A 20341-nucleotide genomic window follows, 5' to 3' on the forward strand; every position below is an offset into this window, starting at 1 on the left:
AGAGGGTCAATCAACCTTTTTGGACAAGTTCAGGGGCAAGTAATGTATGCAGCCTTTATTTGATTAATAACATTTTATGCAAGTTTAAGAGGCTAATAGAACATTTTATGCAAATTGAAGGACTATCAGAACACTTTAAAAGTTAAGAAGATCAATCAAACTTTCTGGACAAGTTTCAGATACCAAATCATTAAGCATTTATTTTATCTTTCTACTTAGGCCTAATAGATCACCAGCTCCCTAAACTTGTCCAAAATAGTAGATTGGCTCCCTGGACTTTGCAAGTGTCTTACCAGTTCCATAAACTTGTTTATTTCATATCACCAGCTCTCTAAACTTGTCCATAAAAGTAGATTAACTTTCTGAACTTTGCAAGTGTCACACCAACTCCTCAAACTTGCTTAATAATTTTTTGTATTTAGTTGTTACAGAATAAGATACTTTAGTCAGTTGGTGAGACACTTGCAAAGTTCAATAGGCTAATATACTTTTATGGACAAGTTTAGGGAGATGATGATATGGAATAAGTAAGTTTAGGGAGCTGGTGAGACACTTGTAAAGTTCAAGGAGTCAATCTACTATTTTAGATAAGTTCAGAAAGCTGTTGTATTAGAATTTTGCTTATTGAAAAAATAAATAGTAGGAAGTGCAAATTTGAGAAATAGGAGGATAGAATTGTAAAAGAATCTAATAGTGGATAGGATAAGCCCACGGCCCATGCTCCTTCCTTGAAACACATGCGCAAGAGAGTGAGCATCAGTTTCTAACAATGGCTTCCTCCTCTGCTACACTCTCTCTCTGCTCTTCTTTCACTGCTCAATGCAGAGTTTCACTTCATCAAAATTCACACTTTCTTTCTAAGCCTAACTTTGGGTCTCTCTCCACATGTCACAATTTCACCTCTTCTCCTCTCTTATCCACAAGACCTTCATTTTCGCTCATTCCTAAATCATCTGAATCCGAAGCTACCGTCCTCGAGGTTGAGGCTGACGCGCCCGAGTCTCAGCCTGAACCTCTATCCGAACCTGCTCCTGTAATTGAGGTTGCCAATGATGAGCCCAAACGTGAAGATGTTTTTGCTGTCGTTATGGTGAGTAATCAATCGAAGCAAAAGTTCTTCTTTCGTTTGGAAGCTACCCGGTCCAATTTATATTTCCCATTCTTGTAATTTGTGCTTCTGCTATAATGTTATGATTATTCTAATTCCCATTATATGAGGGATATATATGAATTTGCCTGATTTTCCTTTTGCGTTTTTAATTCTTGCAGATAGGGTCGCGCCAGTATATTGTCATCCCAGGTCGGTTTCTTTATGTTCAGAGGTTGAAAGGTGCAAATGTTAATGATAAGGTATGAGTTTTAAATTAGGGATTTTGACTACTTTATTTTACGGGCATGGTTATTGCAGTATCAATAATGTGATATATGGTACTTGTTCTGTGCAACTGCTTTCTTAAGTGTTAATTGATTTTTTTATGCAAAGTACTACTGGATATGTTGAACATTGCCTCTACTTACTTTCTGGATTCTGTTATCTCATTTTCAACCATTTGGAAAATCAAATTTTAGCCTTAAGACCCTTAGCTATCTTTTATCTTGCTGCCATTTTAGAATTGGAATTCATAGAGATATGAAGATAACTTAAAACTAAAACAGTAAATTAAGGATTCATATCAAAAGTATATACTAGATCTGTAAGGGGAGGCTGTGACAGATCTAGTATATACTTTTGATATGACTAGTTCGCTAAGCCAAACTAGCAATGCCACAGAAAGGTGACCCACATCTAGTAACGAGGTTGCCTAACCTAACATGATGACAAGCTTATATTGTTTCTGGGCGCTACATAAAGTGTCTTTCTTGCTCGGTGATCAGTCAATGCCACCTCTTCCCCGAGAAACTATAAATGATTCACCCGGAAAAAAAACATTGTAGATGCTGAGGGAGCTAAAGATAGAGTAAGAGCCTGGATGTTCCGGGGCGATATGCACATAGCCGCTAGGAAGAAAGATGTGGAACTCTTTTCTCCTAGAAATTTTAATGCATAGCCAATTTCCTTCAAAGAAATTAAGAGTTCCAAGACACTAATTAATGCTAGAAATGGATTAATAGCAGGCACACTATAGCTAGGTCTATGTGAAGTCCTAGTGAATCGCATAGGAAGGAGATTTTTTTACCCTAAATTCCATCCCTAGTATATCTACTAGTTGCCTTAGACACTTAGAGCTTGATTTAATTTAAGAGTTTGAAATTGAATAATTTAATACATCCTTAAACAAAAAAGAATTTAGCATCTATTACATTTTGTAGGTTCATCTCCTTTGCTATCGACTTATTGCTCTGTTTTTTACCTCTGATGTCTGTTGTTTCCTTGGTTAAAATGTGTGATGTTTGTATTCATGTCAAGGTTGCATTGAACAAAGTTCTACTTGTGGGAACAAGAGAAAAAACCTATATTGGGAAACCAGTGGTGACCAACGCTGTTGTTCATGCTGTTGTTGAAGAACAGGTAGTTTCATTACCTCCTTTGTGCATTATTTTGTTCAAATTACTTCCAACTATTTACTATGTGTAGAGAACTTAATACTGATATATTCCTGATGCAGGGATTGAACCCTAAAGTTATTGTCTTCAAGTATAAGAAGAAGAAGAACTATCGGAGAAATATTGGTCACCGACAGGTATAGCTGTTATTCTTATAACTATTTCATTTGCTGAATTTTACTTGCATACTTGCTGAAAAGAAACAATTGCTCAAATGGAAGTACAGTCATTGTGTATTGTAATGATTGTCCTTTTACCATTATGTGCCTCATTAGACATGGTAAAGGGAGCTTTTGGAGCTACTATTTTTTGTTCTTTTATTGATAAAGGTTAAAATACATCTTAATCTTTTAGTCCAATAACAGTGAAGGTAGAAAGTAAAATTGTGCTTTTGTATGGATGGAAAATGGTTGATCAGGAGTTTGAAGGTCCTATTTTGATTCTTGCTAATATATAGAAATGGAAGTAAACAAAATTACACTATCCAGCCATTGTCAACCCTATGCATATTCCATGATTAGCCAAGATTCTGACTATTAATTTTCCTTGTCACCCTTTTTCTCTTTTTGATGTCCCTTTATCCATTTCAAAATCAATAAACCTTTTGCTGGAGCTTTTCATCCAGTTCAGCCGTCCTAATGTCTGTTTTTCCTTTTCAAGATACTCGGAGCATATCCAGGTGATCAAAATTGGATATCGTTTTTGCTCTTCTTAGAAAGGGGCTAGAAAATAGAAACCTTAGAAATTTCCTTTCAGAATGTTTTAGTGGTGTTACTTTCTGTAAGTGCTCAAAGTTGAAACAATATCTCAATGCAGCTTCATGCGTCCTTTCATACATTTCTTCTCTTGAATCCTCTTCTTTGACTGCATAGAAATCAACTAACTTGTCAATAAATAGCTATTTCTTAAATGTCTTTGAAAATAAAGTTAAGTTTGCTCAGTTGTAAAGATCATGGTTTTAAGTCATGGAAGCAGCCTCTTTTGCAAAAGACTAGGGTAAAAACAGAAAAATGTTATTTTCTCTCTTCAACTTGGCTCACGGGATTAATTTGTCCTCAAATGAACTTTGGGTATCAATTTAGTCCACAACTTAATATTTTTGTCCAAATAGTTCAAATATGACATATATAATTTTTGGCGCATCAACTTCTAATGATGACACTTGTCATTTTGGATTAATTTGACAAAAAAATGCTAATTTGAATGACCAAATTGGTAACCAAAGTTCATTTTGAGGCAAATTGACCCTGCGAGCTAAGTTGAATAGCTAAACCGACCATTTATCCGGGTAAAAACTGCGTGCTTTAAATGATTCTTCCCAACTGTGAGAAGCAGTAAGTCTTGTGCATTCAGGGATAACCCTATATATACTTGTGGAGTTTTAACATGGTCATAACTGATTATGCAATGCAGCCAAATACACGAATAAAGATAACGGGAATTACAGGCTACGAAGAATATCCTGCAGCAACCATTGACACTGCCTTTGACCCATAGAATTCTTTTTTTCTAGTGTATTCAAAGTTCATGTTCAATTTCTTTTTCTATTTATGGTCGTTCCCTGTTGTATGTGATTTCCTTTACAGGGTAGTGTTTACTGTTTAGATTGAATCTTGAATTTTGATGATGAATTCTGAAATTTAGTTGCAATTAAATGAATTGTAGGATCTGTATTCCCCTCTTTGACATTTTAGTTAAATTTGGTTGCTATTATTTTATTAAAATTGAAGAATAAACAATGATTTGTAGTCTGTTCTCTTGTTTTATATTTTCTTCACTTGTTTTCAATTAACTTTAGAAACATGAATTTGAAAGGGTTGTAATTGTTGTTACTTTGTGTTGAACTATATATATGTTATTTATAGAGAGAATTTGTGGTACATTATTTGACCTAGACTTGTTACATCATTCTGTTTGCGACTTTGTAGAAATTGGTTTATTGAATATGATAATACTTCTAATGTTAGTGTTGGAACTTAAATCAGTTTCCACATATTGTTCTTTTGCGAGAATTTATATCTCCATTATTAATTATGATGAGGCCTTGACAAATGTAAGCATATGCCCCCGGACTTGTGCTGGAGCCTCCTATAGAGTCTCTTTATGTAGATGTTGTACGCATTGTTCTAAATCCAATATTTTACACCTTACGGTTTTAAAATGTGTCTTTATGTATTAGATTTCCATCTTACTAATAAGCTATAGTCACGCTCTTTTCATTTCGATGTGAGATTCAGTTAATTCCTGCACCATCATCATCTCCTAGGGCCGATGTGCTTTCTATCTCTGCGACGTCCACTCTGAACCGGGTCGTTACATCTTCAACTTCTAGACTCATTTATTAGACTTCAATAAAATAAAATTTGAGAAGTTTGTGGTCAAATCCAACTCCAAGAGGTTTTTAGTTACTAATCAAAATTCATTTAATCCTGAGGATGGATCTTTTATAGAAGAGATAGGTGCTTACATGAAGCACAAGGATCGTGATGACACGGCTGTTTGTATTATGTTAGTATCAATGCAAGCGGACTTGCAAAAGCCTGAAGGAGCTGTTTGAGAAATCGACTAAAGAGTGACTGATATGAGATATCAAAAATCCTATTTCACTCCAAAATGCAAGAGAGTTTTTTTTGTTGTGGCACACTGTGTCAAGATGATCGAGTACATAAAGAAGCTCAGTGACATCGGTTTTGTCATGGATCACGTGTATGAGTGAAGCTTTTCTGAACTGGTTAGGAATGGGCACCACTACCCCAACCCCGATCCAGCCATGTTCTATCGATTATGTCTCCTTTCTAACAGTTGTACCTTGTCTTGGCACATAAATTGCCTTCATTTAGGACTTTTTGCTATTCCTAATCCTCTCACTAGGCCCCTCTTCCTTCTCATGGATTCACTTTGCTAATGATGAAACAATGGTGGTCCACAATTAGAAGCTTATACGAATAAATTTTGAGGGAATACATGATCTTCTTGCCACTCTATTAAAGAAGCACATCCTGATACGATTAACTCTAACCAACAAAAGAAAAAGAAAATTACCATAGTTCTTAGTTTATGCTTAACGATTGTCGGAGATTAATATAAGATATATGATTGGGCCTTAACTATCAGCTCGAGCTTTTAGTTCAATCGGTTCCTTGACAACGATTGATTCCCGGATGGATTGAACCTTTCTCTGAGCATCAGCAATCTTCAAGACACGGTAAAAAAAAACAAGACAATTATTGGATAATATACATTGAATAAAATTTAGAGGAAATTACACTTGAAAAGCAGATTTGGAATTTTTTTTAAGTCTTGTATTTCTGGTCTTTGTCTTTTATCATCACAATATGTTTTTAATTGCAAATATCAAAAATCCATTACAATATTTTTAATTTTGTCAAATGACAATTAGTAGATATTAAATTACTTATGGAAACAAAAATATGCATTTTCAGTTTCTCATATTCAACTTTTTTACGACATGAATCTTTTTTCTTTCTTTTGGTGTCAACAATTCCATAAACATGAATTTGAGTTAAATGATGAATGGATTTATGAATTTAAGAAAAGAATTTGAAATTGAAAAACAACTATGAATGGATTTGTGAATTTCATTTCCATATAGGAGTTTTTTTTAAATTGTCATAATTATTTTAAACACTTTAATAATAATTATGCCTTTCTTTAAACGATTGTGGTCATATATGGTAATAAATTTTAGAGAAAAGTACACAAATAAATCATGTAGTTTTGGTCATTTTCAAACATAAATTATGTGGTTTAAAAGTTTGTAAACTGATACATTGTGGTTTGTTCCGTTAGTAAAGACAATCTAAACTGACTAACGGTGTTAAAAAATATCAGAAGTCAAATGGTAAAGAGCTATTTTGGTCGTTATATTTATTTATTTTATAAATTAACTCTCTTATTATTTACTTATCACAAACAAACCTCAAAACAAAAATAAAATATCAAATTCAACATTTCCTCCTTCTCACATCTCTCTAAATTCATGTAGTAAAATCCTTAAATTCTATTTAGTTAACTCTTTAACCTTTTAATTTTAATTACTTAATGAATTAATTATGATTATGCGAAGAAAAAATGAAATAGGAAATTTTATGTAAGAAAATATGGAAATAAAAAAATGGTTTTGTTTAACGTCTTTTTTTATTTCTGTCTGAACGTGCCAGAAATTGTATAGAAAAACCCCAAAATATTGTCAAATCTAACTTGTATAAAAAAGGATCGTGTAAAAACTTAAAGGACATAAAAAAAAAAAGCTTAAAGATCGCAGCTAAATCTACAAGACTGATATTAACTGTATTGAAATGATGTCAAGAAATGTAAATTGAATTGACTAATCTTAAATCAAACAATTGAAATGACAGGAGAAATTAAGAACTTACTATAAATGATGAACGAAGTAGTAAAATAACTAAGTTGCATCAAGTAAAAATCTACATGTCTATTGAAGAATTCTGGATTTTGTCTAGTTTTTGTGTGATTGTTTGTGTGTCATCTTCTTTCCATGAAATCTCTTTTAAATCTACTCCCAAAGGCATATAACCGCTTTATTCCCCACTACTCCTGAGCTTAAGCCGTTTTCCAACTGCTGGATACTCCCTGATTTCACGTGTGCTCCATAATCAGTAAGAAGGTTCCAACTTTTCATAAGAAAGATCTGTGATTCGCTAAGGTATAACTGACAAATAAGAAAGTTCCTAACTGCTCCCTTTCTCTATAACCGCCCAACAAGGAAGTTCTCAGCTACTCTTCTCAGTGGCGGAGCCAGGAGTGAACGTTCAGGGGGGCTGAACTATATGAAGTTTTTTTTTCAATAACCATTAAAAACTTTGATTCTTACTGAAACTGTGTTTATATACAAAAGTTGTTTCGATTTTTTTTCCTAGAATATTTTCATTAATAATTGCTTGACAAGAGTTTAAGTTGTGACAATGAGCTTATTGTGTGATATAACAAAACTACGTAGTTTTGATGATAATTAAAAAGGGCAAGGTGGCAAATAAAATGAAAGAGATGATAGAGAAAATTGTTTTATTTCTTTTCTTTAAAATACATTTTCCCGACATCTCTAACATCGTTTTTCGAAAATTTTTATACTATTAGACTCGTCTAAATTAGACGGTCATTTTAAGATCCCTGAAACTCAAGTAAAAAAAATTCCGGTGAACGGAATCCGGGTGGGCGTTTTCCGGTGAAAAAAAAAGTGTCCAGAAAATTCTCAAAAAATTTCAGAAAATGTAAAACATTATTCTAAGAAACTTTAATTCTTGGTTCGAAACAGGATTTCTTACGGTTTAGTCCCAATAAAACTTTTTCCTTAATTTTATCCATTTTACATGCTTCAACAATTTGTTGGGACTATACCGTAAGAAATCCCGCTTCGACCCAAGAATTAAAGTTTCTTAGAATAATGTTTTACATTTTTTGGAATTTTTTAAAAAATTTCTGGGCACTTTGTTTCTTGCCAGAAAACGCCCACCCGGATTCCGTTCACCGGAATTTTTTTTACTTGAGCTTCAGGGATCTTAAAATGACCGTCTAATTTAGACGAGTCTAATAGTATAAAATTTTTTGAAAAATAAGGTTAGAAATGTCGGGAAAATGCATTTTAAAGAAAAGAAATAAAACATTTTTCTGTTGGAACAATACAAGTATTATGTTGGAACAAATGGTACACTGATTTGGAACAATGTAAGTAGGACAAAAAACGTAACTAGAAAATTATCAAAAAATTCAAAAACATGTAAAACATCATTTTAAGAAACTTTAATTCTTGGCTCAAAGTGAAATTCCTTACAGTTTTGACCCAATAAATTGTTGAAGCATGTAAAATGGATAAAATTAAGGAACAAGTTTTATTGGGACTAAATCGTAAGAAATCCCGCTTCGACCTAAGAATTAAAGTTTCTTAGAATAATGTTTTACATTTTTTAAAATTTTTTTAGAATTTTCTGGGCACTTTTTTTTCTTGCCAGAAAACGCCCACTTGGATTCCGTTCACCGGAATTTTTTTTACTTGAGCTTCAGGGATCTTAAAATGACTGTCTAATTTAGACGAGTCTAATAGTATAAAATTTTTCGAAAAATGAGGTTAGAAATGTCAGAAAAATGTATTTTAAAGAAAAGAAATAAAACAATTTTCTGTTGGAACAATATAAGTATTATGTTGGAACAAATGGTACATTGATTTGGAACAACGTAGTAGGACAAAAAACGTGTCCAGAAAATTATCAAAAAATTTCAAAACATATAAAACATTATTTTAAGAAACTTTAATTCTTGGCTCAAAGCGAGATTCCTTACAGTTTTTACCCAACAAATTGTTGAAGCATGTAAAATGGATAAAATTAAGGAAAAAGTTTTATTGGGGCTAAACCGTAAGAAATCTCGCTTTGACCCAATAATTAAAGTTTCTTAGAATAATGTTTTGCATTTTTGGAAATTTTTTGAGAATTTTCTGGACACTTTTTTGCTTGCCGGAAAACGCCCACCCGGATTCCGTTCACCGGAATTTTTTTTACTTGAGCTTCATGGATCTTAAAATGGCCGTTTAATTAAGACGAGTCCAACGGTATAAAAAATTTTTAAAAACGAGGTTGGACAAGTTGGAAAAATGCATTTTAAAGAAAAAAAATAAAACAATTTTCTCTTTCCTTTTATTTACAAATTTGCCACCTCCTTTTGGTTAATTACAAAATTGGTCCTTGTCACACAATAAGGCTTGTCACACCATAAGAAATGTGTCACACCTGATCTCATCTCTATATATATATATATATATATATATATATATATATATATATATAAGCAATTCAAAACAAAAAAAAACACAATACAAAGTAAAAGATTAAAAAAAAAACATCTCTGCCACTTTAAAAAAGAAATATCTTTTTTTTTGTAACAAAGGAGGGTCGAGCCTAGAGCAAATAGAAAGAAAACTAAAAGTTGATATTCCAGAGTGTGGAACGTCCAAACCGATCCGCACTCAGAATATCCTGGAGGCCTATAGGAGGCACATCACACTCGTGACGACCCAAAGAACAAGATCTTGCGAAGTTCGCCATCCAGTCAGCAACCTTATTACCTTCTCTAAACACATGAACCAACCTAACCTCCCAACACCTCAAACGAAGCTCCTGACACTTCTTATTTAACCAGGCGTACGGATGGTGCACTTCGCTCAACCCTAGTATGACATCAAGAAGGGCTTTTGAGTCCATTCCATAATTACTTTCCTATACCCCTTATTCCAAGCCAGCTTCATGCCTAAGTAAATGCCTCAAAGTTCAACAAGCATGGTCGTACAGACACCAAGATTAACCAAGAAACCACATTTCCAATCTTCCTGATAATCACGGATCAGGCCTCCTGCTGAGGCATACCCGGGATTCCCTTTGCTATTGCCATCAGAATTAATCTCCACCCATCCAGGTTCAGGGGGAAGCCAACTTATCCAGATTAGGCTCTTATCTGACCCGCCTTTAACAGTAAGCAAAGCTTGCGCCTATTTGAGCTCCACAGCTCGGTCGGCAATGAACAAAGCCTTGTTATCCGGGGGTCTCTTGTTCGAAAATATTTTCTCATTCCTCCATTTCCAGATCCACCAAACTCCTTGGGCAAAGATACTCAACCACGGCGCTCCCCTAATAACCGTCTCCTGGTTCAGGTTGGTCTGTAGCCAATCCGCCTCACTAATTCGAAAGAACAAGTAAATGCTTCGACTTGGGACCAACTCGTACCAGACAGCCTTTGCTTCCCTACAGTCACGTAAAACATGGATCTGTGTCACGTCCGTGTGCTTAATTTTTTTTATTTATTATACCCCGAACCCTAAGTTATATTATATTCGTTTTAAGATTAGTCGATTAATTGGGTGTTACGAGTATAGTTTTGAGGGTAATTGCACATTTTTATAACAATTATAAGTTTAGGGTAAGTTTTAAAAAAAATTAGATTTTTGGAGGACCAAAGTGAATAGTTATCCACTCAAATCAAGGCCTATATATAGGATAAATTCAGAATTATTAATCATTTTGATTAAAACACTACCTTCTACATTGTTCTTTCTCCATTTTCTCTCATTTCTCCTCCACCTTCAACCACCACCAAAAACAGGGCAGCTCCACCGTTTTGGATGTTGCCAGAGATCTAACCGTCCAAATCACCTCAAATCGCAACTGGAGACTCTATACACATAGAAGCAACTTCTGACCGGAGGGATTTTGATTTGGAGTAGTGTACAAAGAATACGGGCTAGGCAGATTCGGGACAGATTTAGGGTTTTGGTGGTGTTGTTCTCAAATTTAGGCTAAGGTAAGTAACTATCAACTAGTTTTGGTTTGCATGTATAAATATATGTATATTGAGCTATAAATTTCATGAATTTGTCTCCTAAGGGTTTCCTAGAAATGATTTGAGTATTGGTTGTTGATTTGAGTTTGTGTTCAAGTTTGAAGAAAATGAGTTCACAATGGTAATTTTTGGACTATTTTGATTCATACCTAGATGTTGAATTAGTTTTATTAAGAGTTTGATTATGATTTAGTTCAATTGATGTTGAAATTGGTTTCCCTAAGGGTTTAAGTGCTATTTGGGTTCAATTGATGTTGATTGAATTTCATTAAGAGTTTGAATGTTATTTTGGTTCAATTAATGTTCAATTGGATTTGTTTAAGGGTTTTAATGTTATTTTGGTTTAATTAGTGTTCAATTGGATTTCTTTAAGGGTTTTAATGATATTTTGGTTAATTAGTGTTAAATTAGATTTCTTCAGGGGTTCAATTGCTATTTTGGTTCAGTAAATGTTGGATTTCGATTTATTGATGATTGTAGTAAAGTTTGATCCATTTGATGAGAAAATGTATACAATTGAAGTTTGGTTGGATTTTGGGTAAAGTTTGTATCCATCAGGAGTAGTCCGGACGGATGGTTTGATATTTGAAGACCATGTTCAGTGAGGAACATGGCATGTGTACACTAGGGCTGGGCGCGGATCCTAGAGATACTGGACCGGACCGAATATCCGAGGAAAAAACTCCGAAATTGGACCGGACCGTTGACTTTTTAAGGAGAACCGAACTGGATTGGACCGTTGACTTTTCGTCAAAGAACTGGACCGAACTGGACCGAAATTTATCCAGGACCGGACCGATAACCGGATTGGATTGGATTGGATTGGACCGAACTGAAATAACCGAAAATTTAGCAATAATAAATTTATATTTCATACATTAACTTTATATAAAGAGAAATATTATATAATATATAGTTATATATTTTGTAAGGTTTGGTAAACTAATTACAATAATATAAATTTATAATTTATTATTAAGGTATAACATTATATATAGTCATATAAATTATCCTGATTAATTCCCGTTTATAAAATGAAATAAAAAATATTTACCTAAAATATAGACATAGAGAATCGAACACCTATCCAAATGGAACATTGTTAATCGCCTTAACCATACCAATTCTACTTCTTATTAACCATTTAATTTAATTAAGTAACAAATATTAGAAGTTTTAAATATTAAAATTTTTAAACATTTTATAAAATAGAATCACGTGCTTCTTTTACCCATTCTCTCTGCTTCGGTTTTTTTCTAGGGTTCTATCTCCTCCACTACACTCCATCACTGCTACCACCTCGCACACCGCCACCTCCACCTTGCACAGCGCCACCTCCACCTTTTACCGATCTAAACTCTAGTAAGTTTTCTAAACTCTGGACTTTTATATTTCAATTTCTAAACTCTGTGTTGTGTACATTGTGTAGATTTGAAGTTTTATATGTTCTGTGTTATATTTGAAGTTTTATATGTTAGGGTATTAGATATAGTTCTTAATTAATTCACAGAAGCTTCCTCTAATGGAAAATCAATTAGGAAAATTTTCTTCACCTGGTTTTTCAGCCATGAAAAATTTTCTAGACAGCCACTCCCACCTTTCCCATCTCATCACCTTTTGTTCAATCGGGTATTATAGGGTCTTATAGCTGAAAAACCTTTGCTTAATCTGCCAAGTGAGGACAACATCAATCTGTGACTGAGATACCGACATTGATGAATTGAACCTATAGAAATGCAGATATCATTGCCTACCCCATCCGTCCTTAGTCAGATAACTAAGAATCAAAGAAATTTGATCATCCAAATCTTCTGTGAATAATTAGAAAGTGGACAACTTCTCTATTAAAAGCAGATTGTTGATCACTTGTTCAGAATTCATAATTGTCAATGACATCTTATTCTTCAAGTGATTGTGAAATATCACTGAAGAAAAGAATAGAGATTACAATAAATATCATGAAAATCCTCAATTGGATATCTAAGGTTTTTTTAACCGAATCAAATGTACTTAGCATATTTTTTTTCCTTTTACTTTTTGCTAGTGTGTTGATTAATTTTCTTGAAGTGAAAGCTAATTAATTTAACATTTGTTGATTCACTAATATGGTAAATTTTATATGTTTAGGTTGATGTTTGGCTTTTACTACCTTTGCTTTGGAAAACAAGGAATTTGTTGTGTTAAGAAGATTCAATTACAAATTGGGATGATGATTAGAGAGATCTTGCTAATGAAGTGTTGTCTTTTTTGAATTAAAGGTTGTTTGTTTTTATAGATTTGTTATTTTGTAACTTTGATTTTGTGGGTTTTTTTAGCCTTGTTGTCTACCGTAACTTTTAATACTTTGATTTTGTGGGGTTTTTTTAGCCTTGTTGTCTACTGTAACTTTTAATGAATGTTGTTTACTTCCTAAAAAAAATATCATTTATTTCAAGTTATGTAAGATAATAAAATTTTATATTTTATTATCTTGTAAATTAAATTTTTAATTTATTTTTTAGGACTTAAACTATTAGATATTTATCCGAATCACCGAAAAATTATATTGGATTGGACCGGAACCGAATCTCCGAATCCCCGAATTGGACTGGACTGAAATTTTGGGGCAATTCAATTCTGGAGATTTATTCTTTCAATCCAATCCTGGAGATTTCCTTTTATTAATCTCCGAATTTCAATCCAATACTGGAGATTCATGAATCCCCGACTTGGACCGAACTGTGCCCAGTCCTAGTGTACACAATCAAAAGACCTAGTCGGGTATTGGTAGCGAAGTGTTGGGTAAGACCAATACGGGATTAGGCATGGTTACAGAGACGTCTCGATTATGTTTGCGTGTTGTGGATTGGTTTACGAGGGGATACTCGGTGATGGATACGATGTTGAATTTGATTCGAACTTTGGTTTTTAGTAAACGTTTATATAAGAATCATTACATTTTGATTAAGTTTGATTTGAGATTATTGATTAAACTTCTGTTTTAATTCGATATTGTTTACAAGTTAATAAGTTTAAGGTTTGGTTTGGTTAAATGTTTTCACAAATGTATACATATAGTTATTTTACGTAAAAACTAGTTTCTATAGTTGATAGTTGCTTACTGAGATTTTTGTCTCATATTTTCAAATGTTTTAATGTTTTTAGGCGAAGAAGTACGATGTACTAAGGGAAGTGTTCGATACTAGGGCGAGGATTGGATACGGCCACGATTGTTCAAGTCGTCTTCTAGGGTATTGCATACCATTTTATACATGTAGACATAGGTTTGCTTTGTGCTTGTAAATGTTTAGGCACCCGAGTTGCCAATTTTGAACGGATAAAGAAGTTGTGGTATGCTGATATTTTGGTCTGAATGTCCAACTATGGTGTTAATTTATGAGATTAAGCAAATTAAAAGTTAACATGTTAGAATTGGAGTAATTTTCTATGTTTCGAACTCGTTTTGGTAAAACGCACGAGAAAAGGATTCGTAATTGGAAATTATAAATGATTTTTGACCTTTTTCAAATGTAAAAGTATATGTAGAAAATGTTTTTAAGTTCAAACATGGTTTGTAATTCTTAACATTTGATTGTGAGATGTTACTTTCGACTCGTTCACGTCTGTGGTAATGTCTCACTGTCATATCTGATTCTATTTTGGATCGGGTTTGACATTTTGGTATCAGAGCATAGGTTGGTCCATATGTATATGTGTATAGGTATATATGTGTCAAGTATATAATTTACTAAAGTGTATATATCATATATTAAGAATGTAATTGTAATAGTTTGTTCATCATATAGATGCGTCCAAGACGACAACGTGGCCGACCATCTCTAAATAGGGGTAGAGGTAGAAATGCCGAAAGAAGAGAATTAGGACGGGGTTCCGTGAACACAGAGGATAGTGTAGCCTTTGATGCTAGAGTTCCACCTGTTAATCCTCCACCAATACCACCCGAACCTGAACATCGCGTACCACATGTGGCTCCACAAGCCGCAATGCCACAAGTTGCACAAATTCTACAGCTTGAACCCTGAACCTTGGTTGAAGCTTTAGTAACTATGATGGAAACTGTTAGGCATGAAATTGACTACTGTAGACACCGAGTCGGAGGACCTGTGATGAAAACCTGAAAACAAGACGGTTGAAGCGATTGATTCCGGAAGTTTTGAAAAACAAAAAATATATAACGAATGATAAGTACATAATAAGGAAGAAAGAGTTATGGCGGGTCGCTGTTGCTAATGGGGTGGCTCGCGAATGCTTAACGGCATGGTGCGAGCGCTTAGCGGCATACGACGCGCGGTCGACGACAGTCGGACGCCCGCTAGACGGCGCGGGGCGCGCGCTCGACGTCCGTCGGATGCACGCATCCAACCACAAGTGGCACGCGCTCGACGTCCGAGCGATGCACGGGCCCGGTGGCGCGGAGCGCGCTCTCGTCGGCCACGGGGCGTGTGTGCCCGGCAGCGAGGAACGCGCGTTCGACGGCCGCGACGCGTGGGCGCCCGACGACACGGAACACACGCTCGACGGCCGCAGGGCGTGCGCGCCCGACGGCGCGAGACGCGCCCCGGCGGCCGTTGGGCGAGCACCCACCGATGTCGGGCGAACGCCCAACGGCGGTTGGGCGATCGCCCAACATGCCTTGGGCGGCCGCCCAACCCCCTTGGGCGACGCCCGATTCTTTTTGGGCGTCGCCCATTCCGCCGGGGATCCGTTTGCCTATAAAAGGCACGGATCCCCATGCATTTGGGGGGAGGGAAATTTTTGGAGCTTTCTCACTCTAAACATTTTTAGAGAGAGAAAGTCAATTTTTTGGAGAAAATGTTTTTTTTCCCAAAAAAATCCAAATTTTCCAAAGTTAAATTTTTACTAAAAAAACGGAAAATCACGACTCGTGGAATCAATCGGCTTCAACTGTCAGATACCGAATTTAAGGTATTATCCGAGGACTAGACTCTTTTATTTTATTTAATTTATTTTCTTCTTCTATTTATTTTTTATGTTATAGTTTTTATTTATTTAGTTATTCATTTATTTTATCACGTTTTATTTAATTAGCGTATTTATTTAATTCTCGTCTCGTGTTGAATAAAATTCGGTTTTGTTTTAAAATAAAAAACCTCGTTTTGATATCCCAATACGAACCGTGATCCGATAAAAAGGTAGTTCGGGTATTGAAAACGTTGTAATTATAAGTTTTAATTCAAAGAACTTCCAAATAACGTTTTAAAATAAAAACGTCATTTTAGAAATTTCTGTTATTGACTATGATCCATTTTTGGTAGTTCGGAAATCCAAAACGATTGAATTAGATTTAATTTAAAGCTTTTGAATAAATCTGGAAATAATTGGAGTGCTGCTGTAATTTGCCGTTTCTGTCACTAATTGCTGTTTACCGATGGATTTTCCGTCGGTAAATCTGCCAGAATGTAAAAAATACCATTTTAGTCCATTTTTCTTAACTTTCAAGCTTTTAATCCTTTATACATATATGTATAGTTATGTAATATATGTTTTCAAATTATTTTAGACATTTAGTATGTATAATTATTTAGGATATTTTTTATATCACTTTTCATTCTATTTTTAATTATAAGTATATGTATATATATATATTCTCTTTTTCATTCATTTGAGTTATATTAGATTTTATTTTAAATGTTATTTACTTGGGCATTTTGGGGGATAATTAGTAGATATTGGGGTGAATATATATTATTTTTGACATTTAAAACTATATTAGTTATGTATATATATAGTTTTGGGATATTTTGGGCTATATCAATTATTATTAAGAAAAACTATTTTGGGGATAAATGTTATTTTCTTATTTAAGAGTTTTAGTTACTATTTTCACATTTTTAAAGTATAAATGTATTATATCTAGTATTTTCATACATGTATTATATAGTTCCTTTTTTATTAACTTTCATTCTCATATTCTCTTTTTGATTTAAATGTATATATATATGCTTAAATTGTTTTCTTTATTCCTTTAGCCCATCCATAGGCCCGGGTTTCAAATGGGCTTTATTTGAGTGTGAATCTTGGTTTAAATGGGTTTATTATTATAATCATAATAGGTAAAGAGTCCATTAAGTAAGAGGGGAAAATAAATCACAAAAAGAGAGTTTTCAATTTAATCATTTACACTAATGAATTTTTAGAGGTTCCTAATGTAAATAAATGGAATTATTTTTGTTAATATTTCTAAATTGGTTCCAAAACATCACGTTTTAAAACCTTAATCCGTTCCAAAGGCGGATTAAGCGAACATTGTAATTAAAATCGTTTTCTTTGTGAATAATAGAGTTTTTGAATCATTTTCTAAAAGGGTTTGTACAAAATAAAATTGACTTGTATGTTTAATCATGTTTTCCTATTAAAAGGTTTTTATCCTAACGTTTTCAAACACTCGAGTCGTTCCAACGGCGATTCGGGTGAACTTCATGAAGCGGGGTTTTAAAACGCTCCTAAATCGTTCCAACGGCGATTAAGGTGCGAACCATGTAAAGGAACTCGTTTTGGGGAAATGAGTTAGCATAGAGTAAACACACAACATGACATTTAAATAAAGTCGTAAACCACTTCTTTCTTCCCCCTTCTCTGTGTATGTATAATATAAATGGGTGATTCTTTACTAATGTGGCTTTCCAATAATATATGCTCAAAACGGTTTCTAAAAAGAGAAAGAAAAGGTTTCAAATGAATTTTAAACTTAAAGAAGTATACGATTAGTCCGTTATCGCCTAACATGCTGAGTAGGAGGCCGGTGGTTCATAACCGGGCGATGTCGGGGTGCCTAGTAGCCTTTCTCCGGAAAGGAGCTAGCCTTCTCGGCTCGTACCTAAGTTTCCCGAACCCACACCGGTCTCCCGCAAGGGATCGGTGTTCATTTTCCCATTCGTGGGTGGCGACTCTTCCATATCTCCGAGCTCCGGTCCTGCCGAGCAGCTTGATTCCACGATTGGTTGCTTTCGGCGCCAATCACCGCTTACGTCGCCATGAGGTTGTCCACCCCCCGGTCCGCCCGGGAGATTAGGACGCGGCACCTCGTCTAACAACTACACTTTAACGTATTAATTATAATAAATTAAGGGTGTTTTTATGTTTTATTACAAGAAAGAAGGTCTTATAGGTGCTTTTGTGCAGATAAGGAAAGTTTGATCCATTCTTTAATCCAGCGGTCAAATGCCGGAACTTCTGATGATGGACAGCGACATGACGGGAAGTAGGTATGGCAGTAGCTGTAGGTAGAAAGGCGGACAAGTGCAGTCAGAAAGCAACAAGATGAAAGGAAAGCTCGACCCTTGAGTGTTCAAGGGTCAAAAGGATCTTCACTACTTTTAGCATTTTAGTTTAATGAACAATTGACTTGGGATTGTAATATTTTGGATCAGATACTTTTGGTACCGTATTAACCCTGGCCTTTCCTTTTAAATAGATAGAGTAAGGAAAGGAAAGGGCTCGCACTTTTTATTAAAAAAAAATATAGACTTTGGCCGGAAGAAAGAAAGCTCCATAGATGGAGTTTCACAGCTTTGAACCAGCAGATTGCTCACTCGCCTGTATGAGTGAGTAGTCCTTTTGAATAGGCTCGGACAGTTTGGGCCGGTGATGTAAGTTTCCTAAGTCTATTAATGAATGAATGGTGTTCTTCTATGAAGTGTTTGATGAGGCTTTATATTTCAGTGCTTATGCATATATGCTTGTGTTAGATGAATGATAGGACACTGCTTTCATCTTCACTGAACTCTCTATCAAACATCCAACCCCGATGCAGACATGTTAGGTGGTTGTATCAAGGGTTTTCTCATTTGAAATGTTGCTTCGATCTTAATGCAAGAAAGAACAAACCTTTAAGACGTTGTTGGTTTTAGTAAGTCTTAGAATCTTAAAAACACACGAGAGTTGACTTAAGTGAGCATTAAAGCAGAAACCTTGTCTTCATTTGCATCATTCATGACTGATTAGGCTGTTTAGGAACTTAAGGTAACCTGTTTTGTTGTGCTTAGCCTGTTCTACTTTTCCTTTATCATTATCAAATCTAATCTTATTACACTAAATCTCTTAACAAGTATTGATGTTAACACGTCACATCATTTCTCAACTAAAAGAAGTCACACACACGAACACCTTGTTCTGTAACGTTTTTCTAGTAAGCTTTGGTCCTCAATCCCTGTGGAGACGATACTTCACTTATCACTTTATTACTTGTATCTAGTGCACTTGCTAGAGTCTATTTTGAGGACAACAAGTTTTTGGCGCCGTTCCCGGGGATTGAAAGCAACAAATTTTATATGAAATTTTCTGTGAAACAAGGTGTTTTTAATCTGTTTGCTAACTAGTGCAGCCAGAAAGAGTTCTCTATCTGTTTATGCATAGAGCTGGACCTCCTATTTTTCCTATCGATCTCGAATTAGAGAGAGCGTGTAGACGAAACCGAGCGGGAGCTCGACGTGCAAGACAAAGAGAGCGACAAAGAGAAATAAGGATGGCTGGAAGGGTACCGCCCGAACAACCAGTCCAACCAAATCAGGAAGAAGAAGGAGAAAATAACAACCCTCCAGTTATGAGAATTAGAGACTATTCGAGACCAACCATGGAAGGACATTCGTCGTGCATCGTGTTGCCCAACGAAGGAAACAACATGTTTGAGGTGAAAGCATCTATGATACAAATGTTGCAGGCAGCAGTATAGTTCAATGGATACCAGTCGGAAGATCCAAACGGGCATATCTAGGAGTTCATCCCACTGTGCAACACTTTCAGATCAAACCGAGGAGTTTCCGACGATGTGATCAGGCTAAAGCTGTTCCCTTTTTCTCTCAAAGATAAAGCAAAGAATTGGTTGAAAAACTTGCAACCAGGGATGATCACCACTTGGGAAGAAATGGCCAGTGCATTTCTAATGAAATATTTTCCACCAAGACAGGCCATTAAACTCAGAAACGAGGTATCCCATTTCGTGCAAGAAGAGGATGAATCCTTAGCTGAGGCATGGGAAAGGTACAAGGAACTACTAAGAAGGATACCCAATCATGGCATCCCCATGTGGATGCAAGTGCAGAACTTTTACAATGAAGTCACCAACATTTATAAAATCCAGATCGAATCCATTGCCAATGGAAACCCTGAAGATCTTGAACCACAAGCCTTGTATGACCTTATTGAGAGAGTAGTGAGCACAAGCTATAACTGGCACTCCGCCAGAAGTGAAGGAAAAAGAACGGGGAACGATGATGTTGTGTCAAAACTAACCAGCCAAGTGGAACAACTTGCAAGACAGCTCGGCAAGATAAATGTATCATCAATTCACAATGAACCCCCGTTCAATGACATATGTGATTTTTATGGAGGGTGTAATTTCAACATCAACTGCCCTGGAGTTAAACAAGGGAAAGGTGAACATGGAGAATGTGATTATGTCGGGTATAAT

The 20341-nt window shown here is 35.2% G+C and overlaps 1 protein-coding gene and 1 non-coding gene across 2 annotated transcripts; one reads left to right on the plus strand and one right to left on the minus strand.

The window, feature by feature from the left end:
• Positions 1–732: 732 nt before the first annotated feature.
• On the plus strand, positions 733–4225 carry LOC136234731 (large ribosomal subunit protein bL21c). The gene is made up of 5 exons (XM_066024208.1): positions 733–1090; positions 1270–1350; positions 2408–2509; positions 2607–2681; positions 3958–4225. Exons 1-5 carry the CDS (start codon positions 770–772, stop codon positions 4039–4041), a joined length of 663 nt encoding a protein of 220 aa, XP_065880280.1. The 5' UTR covers positions 733–769; the 3' UTR covers positions 4042–4225.
• A 15618-nt stretch (positions 4226–19843) lies between these two features.
• On the minus strand, positions 19844–19950 carry LOC136201795 (small nucleolar RNA R71). Its single transcript, XR_010674134.1, has one exon. It is a non-coding gene; the product is annotated as a small nucleolar RNA R71 (small nucleolar RNA).
• Between the last annotated feature and the right edge of the window lie 391 nt (positions 19951–20341).

This window comes from Euphorbia lathyris, chromosome 7 (assembly GCF_963576675.1).
Source record: "Euphorbia lathyris chromosome 7, ddEupLath1.1, whole genome shotgun sequence".
Lineage (NCBI taxonomy): Eukaryota > Viridiplantae > Streptophyta > Magnoliopsida > Malpighiales > Euphorbiaceae > Euphorbia > Euphorbia lathyris.